Source organism: Protopterus annectens, chromosome 11.part0 (genome assembly GCF_019279795.1).
Source record: "Protopterus annectens isolate FY-2018-M chromosome 11.part0, PAN1.0, whole genome shotgun sequence".
NCBI classification, from domain to species: domain Eukaryota; kingdom Metazoa; phylum Chordata; order Ceratodontiformes; family Protopteridae; genus Protopterus; species Protopterus annectens.
Genome location: NC_056745.1, coordinates 1,332,575,104 through 1,332,588,852, shown reverse-complemented (window position 1 = coordinate 1,332,588,852; position 13,749 = coordinate 1,332,575,104). Strand labels below are relative to the sequence as shown.

Sequence of the window (13,749 nt, the reverse complement as noted above, 5' to 3'; positions counted from 1 at the left end):
TGGTTCTGTCAGGGCTCAGTATCTCGGCCCTCTTCATCAGACCACGTGAACATTAAGGAGCTGAAGGCTCTCCTTCTAGCTCTTTAGTCCTATCATACCCTCCTTCATCCTGTGTCCCTCAGAGTCTTCACAGACAGTACCACAGTGATGTGGTATGTCAACAAGCAAAGGGGGTACACAGTCCTCCCTTCTTTACAGGCTCGTTGTTCAGATCTGGGATGCAGTTGTCTAGTATCAAGTGACTGTTTAGGCTATGTAAATTCCTTCAGACTAAAATATAGTACCGGACTCTTTGAGCAGGTCCAGCACATAGACTCTTGAATGGATGGATGCTTCACAGAGATGGATTTCTGGACATTGCCCATTGGTATGGTATTCTTCAGGTAGATCTTTTTGCCTCCCCTTTGAACTGACAACTTCCACTTTTCTGTTTCAGAGTTCCAAGGCCTCTGGCTTGGAAGGAGGATGTCTTGTCTGTCCCTTGGAAGGGGATACTTCTCTATGCCTTCCCGCCCCTTCCTCTGCTTCTGGAGTCTTCCTCACGATGAGGCAAGAGCCCCCCCCCCCCCCCCCCGCGAAAAATCTTGCTGTTGACTCTTTTTTGATACAGACATCATTGGTTCTCTCCTTCTTTTTCACTTGGACAGGAGCAGTCACAACAAGTTACATCACCAAATGGACCTTCTCACAGAAGACAAGGGGTTTGTTATCCATCCTCATTTGTCCACTCCTCTTCAACTGATGCTGTGGGTGATAGGGTTTTGATACCTTTTAGGCACTTATTTTATGAGTATGTGTTTCGGGTTCTGCAGGAGAACAGGAAAACCACTACCAGGAAATCATATTTGTACAAATGGAAGAGATTTTCTGCATGGTGCCTTTCTCAAAACCAGGATCTCCTTTCAGTGCAGATTCGTATGGTTATCTCTTATTTATGTGGATTTACTCTGTGCTGGATTGGCCTATTCTTCAGTTAAAGCTCACCTATCATCAGTTTCTGCCAGTCTACCCTTAACTCTTCCTTTGGCCTCTAATTTTGAGGTCAAACAATTTCTTAAAGATGTCCTTCATATCAGGCTTCCTTGGAAGCCTTTTCCGCCTTCCTAGGACTTCAGTTTTTTTATTGAAAAACTTGACTCGGGCTCCTTTTGAGCCTGCTGCTTCTGCTTCCTTTTAACATTGTACTTGGAAAACTATTACTTTTTGCCCTTACTTCAGCTAAGAGAGTTTCTGAGCTTCAGGCTCTCATGGCTGTTCCTCCCTTTTCAGATTTTCATAAGGACAGGGTGTCTCTTTGTACTAATCTTTTTTGTATGTCTGATGTGAGTTATCTCTTGATCATTCTATTTGCCTTCCTTATTTCCTTCTCTGCATTCTGCCAGTGACACGTTTCTTCACACCTTGGATTTGCATAGGCAGCTCAGATTATTTGGATACGACGAAGGCTTTTCACAAATCTGAGCAACTTTTTGTTTCCTTTCATCCCAGGTCCTTGGGTTTGGCAGTTTCTAAACAATCCTTCTCTTCCTGGACTTATAAGGCCATTTCCTTTTGTTGTTGTTAAATGCCTTTCCTCTTCAGTAAAGCCTCATACTACCAGAGCTATTGCTTCTTCTGGTGCCCTTTTCAAAGGACTGGATGCCAATTCCATCCTTGAGGCTGATACTTGAACTTCTGTCCATACCATCACTGAGCATTGCAAGCTGATTGTTATTACCAATACAAGAGATGGCTTTGCCACGACTGTCTTGCATAAGTTTATAGCGGGCTCTTCGATGCCTTCCTCCTCCCAAGTTTCCTGTTGAACTTTTGTAATCTCTTTTATGTAAGGAATACTGCAACAATGATTTGGAAGGATATAGTACAGTTGTGTAACATTCTTTACTTTACTGTGGCATTGCTCCCTCCCTCCTACCCCCTTTGTTCTGTCCTGTTCTTGCCCTCTTGGCCAGGGATTCTTTTCTTTCCTCCTCCTGGTCCCTATGGACATCCTGTTCCTCCTTGGACTTTTCAGTTCTGAGATGTTTGCATCTGTACGTCACCTTTATGCCCTCCGCCTTGTGCAGGGAGCATGCATATGACATACGAGACGTATAAACTCTAAAGGCTTTGGTATACTGGATAGATGTTGGACTATCCTTGACAGGAGATCCATTATGTAAAGAATACTTTAACAGTAAGAGAAGGGCATCTACTGTTTTACACTGGATCTACCTCATCGCCTTTAAAAAATAAATCAATAAATAAAGAAGCTCAGGTTCTGTCCTTTAGCACAGACGGTCTTTAAAAAATATAATGGAACTTTTGGAATCATGAGAATTATTCACTCTTAATCACTACTTAAAATGTTCTTGAAAGCTTGGCTTGTAGGCACTGGACTTTATTGTTGTGATGGTGTATCAGAGCAGGGCTTCTTCTCCTATTCCTTTCCACGTATTTTTTCACACCACTTTCAGATGTCACTTCATTAATTGCCTGACATAAGTTTAATTTGTCAGGTACAATGGCATCCTTTCACAAAGTAACTTTTTGGTGATTTTTTACATTTGCATACATTGTAATTATGAATATGTGAAGCTTTGTACTAGTCATAGTTCATTATGTATTTGTTATACATTTTTTTTTCCTCCAGTATCTGGGCTTCTACTATAAAATAGACTTAATCAAATTAGGTCTACCTGGTTAACAAAAAGGAGTATGCAAATATATAGGAATGTCATCTTATATTATTTTCATTTTATTTGTTAGGAAATTCTGGATCCTTGGCGAAGTCTTGATCCATTTCAGGCATCTGAAGACAAACCATTCAGGAAAGGTACCATTTGTTCTTAAATGCTGTTTACGGGGGTTTTGTGCACATAATGTGTCCTCTGTCTTGAGCCTTACAATAAGTAGGTTGCTGTTTTATGCAGAAGTGACTGTCCTAGGAAACCTTTGATCTCATAATTGAGAAGGTCATCAGAAATGTTTGCTTGCACAGTTATCAAAAACACAGCAGATGCTAATATTTCCTTCAAATCATCAGTCAAGACTGTACTATATCATTGCTGAATCTCATCATCTTTAAAGCAGACATTTGTTTTTATTTTTTTTTTGGGGGCAGAATTATTGGTATGAAGCCAATGAATTATCCTGTGTAATTTATAGTCCAGTATCCTGGAGGAAGTGACACCACTTGATTAGGATGACATGCCTTCATGATTCAAGTAGATTAATATGGATATCCTCCTCTTCATGAAAAGAAAGACGAGAGGGTCTCCTTTTACATTTTTCCTTCATAAGCCTTTATTTGTACTGACAAAAGTCACATTATGATTAAAAATACGCAAATGATGGTGTAGAGGGCAAACTAATGTTGCTCCTTACTGTTGAGGAGAAACCAAAAATGCACACTCAAAAGTGGAAATAAATATCACTAGAATACTTACTGAAAGACAGCAGGCTTATTAGTTCAAGAAATGTCAGGTTTATCTACCAGTATACACTTGGAATAAGCAAACTCTTTAAACTATTTCATTATTCTGTACGGATCTGATGGTATAAACAACAAAGGATCTTGTACAGTTTTTAACATTTGACAGAGAAATTGGTAGTTGCCTTTCAGGTAATCCAGAAACTGTTTTCATTAATTTTTAGAAGCAGTCATACTGTAAGAAATACCTTATTTTGACAATGTTCTCTTCTCAGGAGAAACAAGAATAGAAGAAACCCCGATTTATTTCACTTTCCTCATAACTTTTCATTTCCTTTCGCCATCATTTTCTGTAATCTTCTGTGCTTAGGAAGTCTGCTTTTCTTAAACCTTGTCCAGGGATTTCATGCATTTTCTGGTAAAGTATTTTGGAAATGCTTGAAAAGGTCCAGTCTGGTACCTTTATTAAACTCTAGACTATTCTCATTAGGTTCAAGATTACAAGCTGGCCTTAAACAGAGCAAGCAATGGATGTGATAAGCTTTAGGAGCTATTTGCTTGCGATAAGCACACCTGTTTGAAGAAGACATGAGCTTCCTTCATTTGGTGACCCGTAGAACTCTCCTGAAGAAATGCTGATTTTTTAAATTGTACTTTGTCAGAATGAGCACCTACAGAAAGGTGGTGTAGAAGCTTCTGAAATTGGCAGGAAATGGACAGACTGACTTCTGTGTCAACACTCTTGAAGGAAAGGTCCTTATAGGGAAGAGGGTCACCAATGAAAAATTGTCCATTATGGAAAAACAGAAAGTGGGTAAATCCAAATATTGTGATTTGTTAAAGCAGCACTCCTCAAAAATGATTAAGTTCTCTTCACTTGTAAACTTGTCAGGCTCTGCAATGCCCTACTTCTGGTGGGCCTTACCAGATTTTGCTTCTAAATCTGCATTTCCAGTAGAATAGAGGAATGATTTCTCTGGGAATGTGAATGGCTAGTAAGAGTGATGCACTTGCCTATTCCCTACTGAAATAAAGGCATAATCCCTCTTTCTTATTTCAGTACCTCATGATGGACTAGGTGTTTAAACGGATGAGGATTGAACCCAAAAGCAGATTCTTACTGAAGACCATTAGAGCCAGGAGAATTCCCCTTCATTCCAAATGGTCAACATGGAGACCCATTTTCTAGAGGTGGGCTGTCATCACACTCTGAAAATCAGCAAAATCAGAGCCTGGATGTTGCACTGCATCCTTACCCTATAAGCTGTTGGTATGACCTGGGACCTTTCCAAGGGCAGAAGCAACTGATTTTACTTTCTTTAGAGGAGATTAGCAATCTCAGAATGAGGTCTAAAGAAGTTGTATGTAGTAATCACTAATCCCCATGGGCAATACCACACTGGATTCATGATTGAGAAACGTAGATGGCAGGTTTGTCTTCTTGGAAGACAGCCTTCCTCAGACAACAAAAAAGCCTCATTCTTCTTCTTCTGTGGTTGGCCAGGCAAAGAAGAGGATGAAGGAGAAGGAAGTGCATCATTCAACCCTTCTTCCTTTTTTGAGTAGGTTCTAGGCCGGCTTTCCACAGCTTAGCCTGCAGCCCCAGTTAGCACAGCTTGAATAAGAGCACAAAACATGAAATCTCACCATGGAAGCTTCAGATAAAGTATCAGACAAAGCTTCCTGAAGAATCACAGTAAGCCTGTACTGCTAGATACGTCCTGAGTTTCAGCACTGACATCCAACCCCCCCAGAAAAAATATATGCTATACTGTTTTCAGGTTTCAGAACATGCCTTATGTTACTAAATTTGTAGATATTACTGTAAATGTAATTAGTATTGTTTATTACTATTAAAAAAAAAACTGTACTGTGCAGCTTCTGCAAAATTTGAAGCAACCTCAGTATCACACACTTTGTAATGCTCTGTTCATATTCAGTTACTATCTAGTCTTGTTTCCTCTCTTTTAAATCTAGACAACTTAAATCCCAATATAATGTAGTGAACCTAAATGATGTATACAAGATTGTACTGAAATTATGCATTTATATAAACAGAAGTATATGCCGTTGCTTTGACCTGGGTCATGACTGAGAATGGTTTTGTAACCAGCCAACCAACCAGGTTAAAAAATGCACAATAAAACACAATAAAATAGAGATCCTCACACTTATCCAGAGACTTTCTTACCAAATGGGACTGAAACTATGGAGAGGTGAAGTGAGAATTTTAGGGTCTTCAGCCTCAGTGTGGCACAGTATGCTTCCTTACTACACTAGTCCAAAGCGAGTTCTACACTGGCAAGTGCAACAAAATGCTTTGGTCAATGGGGCCCATATTTCACTGAAGAGATTAAAAATAAGTGAGCACTGGGATGCTCAGCAAGTTGCTTTTCCCACTCCAGATGGCAACTTGAAAAGGGTATTTGCCTTCTAGGATGCTCAAGGGGGAAAACAACAGGTGTCTGTAAGTCAGCCTGATGGCATTTTAAATGCCTGTCTAAGGAAGAAGACCCAAGGCTCCTTAGCATTCTTTCTTAGAAATTCTGCCAGGGAAGGGATACTGGTTCAAGGCCAATCAAGCTGCTCCTTACAAGCCTTATGACACCCCTAAATCAGAGCTTACATGATGGAGAGGCAGACAGTTCATGTGCATGATAGTTATTAAAGTAAACAGATGCCTTTTTTTCTTCCTGTTCTTTCTCTTTTTTTTTTTTTTTTTTTTTGTATTAAGAAATGTAGGCATTACGATGCAAAAGGGAAAGCTAGTTTAAAAGTATGATGTTCTGTAGTCCTATCTCGCCTTCATTCTTACATATGGGATCGGAGCCGATCATCTGCTCCAACTCGGCCTATTTACAAGCTCGAAGACTTCTGGTTGGCTCGTGGCTAGGTAGGTGTCCCATGGTGCACCAGTACAATCCCCAGATCTCGTTTGCCGCATCGACGAGTTCGGATGTGCTTCTTTTTGGCCGTGGCTAAGTTATGCACATTTTCTTCAAAAATTTGGATAAATCTTCTATTTTCAATTTTGAAAGTGTTATCTAGCATTTTATAGCTATAGTTAGTGTAGTGTTTGCATTTAGATAGTTAGCGTTTAGTAGAGCGCCTTTTGTGTGCAATTTGTTTAAGTACAGTTAGCCTTATAGTACTTGGTATCCTGTGCGCCAGTTATTACTTCGTTGTTATAGTTGTTTAAACCTTTGATATTAGTAGTTTTAGGTGCCTTTTGCACTTAGTTTAGGCTGGTGTGCTTGCTTAAATACTGCAAATAATTTTTGCGGAGCTTCCGCTTGCTGATATTTTATGATGTTATGTGATCCTATCTCGCCTACATTCTGAATGATGGGTTCGGAGCCGATCCCTCGGCTCCGACTCGGCACGCTTATGCCAAAGAGCGAAGTCTCTTATTGGCTGAGCTTACTATATCCCAGGATGCACCACTACCAGTCCCCCAGATCTCGTTTGCCGCTTCCCTGCGAAGACGTGGTCTCGAGCTGGCTGGGCTAAGTAGTTTATTAAACTAACTTTTCTGTCAGTTTTTTGCTGTTTTTGCTCACAAAAGCTGTTTTAACAGCTATCGCTAACTTTGTGTACGATTTGGATTTTGAATTGTTGTGTGTGATTGGGTTCAGTTTGTTTTCGGCCCCCCCTCCATCCAGGGCCTTCCCGGACTGTTAACCTTTATACTTACAGGGTCTCTAGTAATTATACAAGTTGGTTAGAGTTACCTGTTCTTTTTACAGGAAGAGTTGGCATTAATTATTACTGTAAGCTTTAAATTATCAGCAGTAAAAATTTAGTGTACTTTCCTGTCAGAGTGACTAGATTTGTGTATCAACATGTCTCAAACCCCTAGGCCTTCGGGCTTTAAAAAATGTTCGAAATGTGGGTTTAAAATGTCTATCACAGACGATCATTCGCTCTGTGTATATTGTCTCGGGCAAAGCACTTGCAGGAGTCATGCAGTGTATGTCACGCTTTTTCCTCAAGGGTCCTCCAGGAGAGGAAAAATAAATTGATTTTAAAGGGGTTAGTTAAACCCTCCTTTGAAGAAGCCTTGGCATCCTCTCCTGCTCCAACCAAAAAGAAAAGGGCTTCGGTTCCGACCAGTCCGTCGGATCCGACTGCCAAGAAACTTAGGCAGGCCTCTCCTTCGGCTCCAAAGACTTCGGAGCCGAGGTTGGAATGGTCTGCCTCGATGCCACCAGTATCGACTCCTCTGTCTTCGGAGCCGATGGCTGGGGCATCGAGAGGCGGGTCACCTTCGTCGGCTCCACTGCTCTCGGAGCCGACAAGGGTCGCCCGCTCAGACACTTCCTCCTCGGCGAAGTCTACCTCGGCACCGATGGAATCTGCTGTGAGTATTCCTCGGCGCCGATACTCATCGAGTCGCCTCGGAGCCGGTCCCCTAGCCCTTTGGGGCTGATGGAGAGGCCTTCTCGAACCCGTTCTGTTTCCTCTCGGTCTTCGAGGATGTCGGATTCTGATATTGACAGGGTGCTCCAAAGACTGTTCCAGTCCCCAGTCTTCCAAAAATTTGTTTCGGTTCCGACCCAGATGGTTTCGGAGCCGATGACCTTGGCCCACCCCGTTGCCATTCCTCCTCCGACCGCCTCGGCTCCGTCGGAGCAGGTGCTGTTGGAGCCGGTGGAGATTCTAGAGTCGGCTCCGACCCTTACTCCAACCCGGGCCTTCGGGTCCGAGTTTAGTACGCGGACTTCTTCGGCTGGACCCGGGGGTGATGTTTCGGGACCTATGCTTTCGGTTCCGAGCCTCCCCCTCGGTGCTTCGGCTGCGGGACTCCCGTCGGCTATCACGGCTCCGGAGTCCGGACACTCCCAGGATTCTGGGGGTCCGGCTTTCAGGGCCATGAGGAGTGCCTTGGCCAAGTCCTCTTCGGCCATCTCTCCGGTTTTACCAGCACCTTCCCTGGGCGTGGAGACTGGGTCTTTGGCTGTTCCCCTGTCCGTAGCCAGCGGAGCCCCGAGGCCTGAGGTTACCCCCAGTGGGGGTTCCCCTCCTCCTGAGGGTTCTTCGGAGTTATCTTCAGAGGAACCCCCAAGGAAGAGATCGTGCAAGAGGAAGCACGTGGACTCCCCCGAGTCTATTACATCGGACACTGATATGGATGATGCGGAGGGGTCCCAGTCGCCTCGGATGATGTCTCATTTGCAGACATCTTAGAGATCCTCAAACAACGAGGCGGCTGGATATCCAAACCCCCCTCTGCTGACGAATCAGTGCTCCTCAAGGCCTTTGGGGCTCAGCCCTCCGCCTCCTGGGTGTCTCCGCCCTTCGACGAGCTTCTGGATTTAGTTTGTCAAGGGCGTGGGAACATCCAGATACCGTGGAACCAGTCCCTTCTCGTCCAAATAAATTCTTATCAGCTCCCCGAGAAGGAGTTCCTTACTAAAGGCGTGGCTGTAGATGCCATGGTGGTGGCATCTGCTACACAACAGGACGTGGCAGAGGCTTCAACGTCTATCCATCCTCCTAATAAGGAGTCTAGGAGTATGGATAGGTACGGGAAGCGCACCCTGACTTCAGCGGCCTTTACCTTAAGGTCTCTGAACTATTTGGCACATTTTACAAGGCTTCAGAGGGATCTGGTCAAGGAGTTGTCAGATTCCTCTCGGTAACCTACCTGAGCAGCTAGCCCAGTCGGTTAGCTCTCAGTTGGCTATCCTTACGACAATTTCTAACTCGTCCATGAGGCTCATTTCCTATGCGGCCGAAGGGGCGGGAGAGCGCAGGCACAGGCGTGGCTCACGTGACAAGCCTGGCTCCGCTTGTGTCAGTTCATGGAGGCCTTCAAGTCTTCCTTCGCCGACGCTCCCTTTGATGGGTCCTCATTGTTTGGACCCAAGGTGAAAGACACCCTTACCGCTGTGAGCAAGAGGGAAAACGTTATCTGCCGAGGGGCCCGTTATTCCACTCCCTTCGGCCTTACCCCAAGGCCAAAGGAGGGGGAAAATGTGGTTCAAAATCTCGCAAGTTTTTCTCCCAACAGCAGGAAGATTCCCGTCCAGAGGCAGAGGGCGGGAAATTTTTCAGGGAGACGCCGTCCCAGAGGCGGCAGAGGGCCCCGCAATTCTGGAGACCGCGAGTCCTTTCGTGGCTCTTCAGCCTCCCACACGACATGAGGGATTGCCCGGCTGTGCTGCTCCGGAGCCAGTCGGGTGTCGTTTTGCCAAGCACCTAGAAGCCTGGGAGTCAATCACTCAGGACAGATGGGTGCTTCGGATCATTGCCGGAGGTTACACCATCCCATTCAAAGACTCACCCTCCATCCAAGAGAATCCCGGACACAACACCCAGTCAAAGGGAAATAGCAGCCGCAGAAGCTTTAAAGCTGCTAGCAAAGGAGTCATCCAACCGGTCCCCACAGACCAGATCGGATCAGGAAATTACTCCAGGTTCTTTTTAGTGCCAAAAAAGACAGGGGACCTGAGACCAATATTGGATCTCAGCAGACTGAACCAATCCGTAACGAAATCCAGATTCCGAATGGTCACGTTACAATCCATTCTCCCGTTGTTGGAGAAGGATGTTTGGATGTGCTCCATAGACCTCAAGGACGCCTATTATCACATTCCGATACATCAGGCGTCCAGAAGGTATCTGCGCTTCAGCCTGGGAGTCAGTCATTACCAATTTTGTGCTCTGCCCTTTGGTCTCACCACAGCCCCCAGGGTGTTCACCAAGTGTTTGGCAGTAGTGACGGCTCACCTGAGAAGTCTTGGATTCCAAGTGTTTCCCTATCTCGACGACTGGCTCCTGACTGCCACCACCAGGCATCTACTAATGGACAACCTCAAAGCCACCATCTCCTGGGTGTTTCCCTAGGGATTACATTCAATTGGTCAAAGTCTGTCTTGCTGCCCTCTCAACGCATAAAATTTATAGGGCAGAGATAGACTCAAGATTGATGCGTCTTTCTTCCTGCCGAAAGGATCCGAATCTTACAGGGCCAAGTTCAAGCTCTGGTCTCGAGATCCAAAGCCCCAGCCAGGATGGTCCTACAGGTTTTAGGCTCAATGTCTGCCACGGTTCTTTTAGTTCCTCTAGCAAGATTACACATGAGGATTCTTCAGTGGCTCTTGTCAACTCAATGGTCCTTTCAGGATCTTCCCTCAATCATCACATCATGATTACGGAAATATGCAAAGGGACCTTCGCTGGTGGCTTCAGACATCCAACTTGGATCAGGGAAAACCCTTTGTTCTCCCCCCTCCAGTAGTTACCCTGACAACAGATGCCTCCCAGATAGGGTGGGGGGGGCATTGTCTGGGCAGGCTAGTTCAGGGCTCCTGGCTTCGGACGAAGCTCTTCTCCACATCAACGTGTTGGAGATGAGGGCTGTTCTTCTATCCCTACAGGCCTTACACAAGTTTCTTCCTCAAGGCATCATCGCCATCCACACAGACAACATGTCGGTGGTTTGGTATCTGAACAAACAAGGAGGGACCAGATCGTATCCCCTTTGCAGAGAGGCCATGAGAGTGTGGGAATGGGCTGTAGCTACCAACCGCTTCTTGGTAGCGACCCACATCCCGGAAAATCAAATGTATTGGCGGACAAATTAAGCAGGACAATTCTCTCTCCTCACGAATGGTCTCTAAACGGCAAAGTAGCAGCTCAGGTTTTCAAGAGATGGGGAACGCCGTGCTGCGACCTATTTGCAACGCCACAAAACACCAAGTGCCAGAAGTTTTTCTCCTTGATTCCACATCAGGAAGTACCAGCCATGGATGCTCTAGCACAACCTTGGCCAACAGGGCTACTTTATGCCTTTCCTCCAATTCCACTCCTTCCAAAAGTTATTCAAAAAGCTTCTCATCTGGGGTCTTCAATGATTCTGATTGCCCCATACTGGCCTCGTCAGATATGGTTTCCCTACCTGAAAAAGCATGCAGTGGACGATCCGTGGACCTTGGACCTGATCCCGGATTTGCTAATCCATCAGTCGGGACATTGGCATCAGTCCCTTCAATCTCTAAAATTGACAGCTTGGCTCCTCCACTTCCAACCTTAGTTAGAAGGCACACACTAGACCCGGAAGTTGTTCACATTTTATCTTCGGCCCACAAACCCACCACTAACAAATTGTACCTCAGTAAGTGGAAGAGGTTTGCTATCTGGGCTCAACTCAAGGGCTTAGACCCTATCACTGCTCCTGTCCCAGAGGTTTTGAAATTCTTAACATCCCTGTTTAATCAGGGATCTTCTGTCTCAACTATTAAAGTCCAACTAGCTGCTATCTCGAAATTCCATGAATCCACGGATCCTCCTTTGATGAGCAGCAGACTATGCAAAACGTTCATTAAAGGTGCCAGTCTGTTAAGACCACCAGTTTTTCATCCTGCACCTCCGTGGGATCTTGATTTGGTGCTTCGTGCATTAACATCTCCCCTTTTGAACCGGCTGCTACATGCGAATTAAAATATCTGTCTTGGAAAACGGCATTCTTAGTGGCTATTACCTCTGCAAGGAGAGTCTCAGAGCTTCAAGCCCTGTCTATTAAACCACCGCACTTGCTTTTCCACAAGGATAGAGTATCACTTAGGCCTAATCCATCCTTTGTCCCCAAAGTCTGTTCTAGTTTCTGTCTTCAACAATCTCTAGAGCTACCAGTTTTCTTTCCAAAATTCTCTAATGAAGCAGAATATACTCTCCATAAATTGGATGTTCACAGACAATTACGCTTCTATTTAGACAGGACTCAGCAACTTCGTAAGTCAGACCAGTTGTTTGTGTCCTTCTCAGATAATAAATTGGGCCAAACCATTACAAAAGCTACAATCTCAAAATGGATCAGAGATTGCATAACTCAGGCCTATTCTTCTTGAATAAACATCTTACATCATCTATCAAAGCTCATTCTACCAGAGCTATGGCTACTTCTATAGCCTTTCATTCCAAGCTCGCTATTTCAGAAATTTGTGCTGCTACTTGGTCCAACCCGCACACTTTCATTTCCCACTACAAATTGGATGTGGCATCTAAAGGACGAGCATCATTTGGTTCCACGGTACTCAGGAGTGTTTTCCAGTGAGCCACCCAGGATTCAGGTGCTAGGGACGCTGTCCCATCATTCAGAATGTAGGCGAGATAGGATCACATAACATCTTTTAGTTATGTACGCACCATAACTTCAGATGTTTGGGATCCATCTCGCCTACATTCCTGATACCCACCCTCCTTCCCCCTGCCTTGCAGATCAGAAGAGATTGAACGGTTTTGAGTTCAACTGTTTTTATCTTGTTCCATCTGACGATGTTATATAAGCAGGGTATGCGTGTGTGCATGTATGCGGACAAACTAGATCTGGGGGACTGGTAGTGGTGCATCCTGGGATATAGTAAGCTCAGCCAATAAGAGACTTCGCTCTTTGGCATAAGCGTGCCGAGTCGGAGCCGAGGGATCGGCTCCGAACCCATCATTCAGAATGTAGGCGAGATGGATCCCAAACATCTGAAGTTATGGTGAGTACATAACTAAAAGTTAGTAGTGTTACAGACAGAACAAGGTTCTGTTGACCTTGTTCTTTGTGTTTTCCTCAATTCTGATTATATTCCTGTTCTAGAGTGTGTGCGAGTCTCTCTACTTTTTTTCCGTGCCCCCTAAGTCCGTTTTAGTTGGAAGACCTAGTTTTCCTTTCTTTCCTACCCGGGCTAGGCCCATTTAAGTTAGAGGACTTAGTCCTCCCACTTTCTTTCCTGTGTGTGTGTGTGAGTTCATCTTCTGTGAGATGTCTAAGGAAGGCAAGGACTATAAGCCATCTGGCTTTAAAAAATGCATAAAATGCTCACAGAGGATGTCTATAATGGATGGTCACAGTAACTGCGTTTACTGTCTTGGGACCGTCCACTTACAAGAAACTTACTTATTTTGCCACTCTTTTAGTGCTAGGGTGTTGCAAGAAAGAAAAAAATAAGCTAATTCTAAAAGGTCTCTTAAAGCCTTCTTTTGAGGAAGGTCTGGCTAGCTCTTCTTCCTCTGCTAGATCTCAGGGATCCAAAAAGGAAAAGTCCAAATCCTCTATGAGGCCCTCCCCGGCACCAGCTGGTGTCTCGGAGCCACCTCTTAAAATTACTAAGCCTGACAAAATTATTGCCTCATCGGCTCCACTGAGTTCGGAGCCGATTGAGACTTTTACTACTGTGGTTACAGGGTTGGAGCCAAGTAGTTCGGAGCCGACCACTGAGAGTATTCAACGGAGCCAGTCTATAGACTCTTTACCGGTCTCCCCTACATTAAAGCCACTTATACTGCAGAGATCCTGTTCTCCTACTCTGTCCTCCAGGTCTTCCAGGAGTTTATCGGAAGAAGAT

General features: G+C 44.7%; 1 protein-coding gene across 2 annotated transcripts in view; it reads left to right on the top strand.

The window, feature by feature from the left end:
• NCAPH2 (non-SMC condensin II complex subunit H2) overlaps nucleotides 1-13,749 on the top strand; it is a 1,876,179-nt gene that overhangs the window by 923,260 nt on the left and 939,170 nt on the right. For both annotated transcript variants that reach the window (XM_044088651.1, XM_044088650.1), the window contains exon 11: nucleotides 2,749-2,815. In XM_044088651.1, the coding sequence (XP_043944586.1) occupies nucleotides 2,749-2,815 (67 nt within the window). The remainder of the gene's footprint in view (nucleotides 1-2,748; nucleotides 2,816-13,749) is intronic.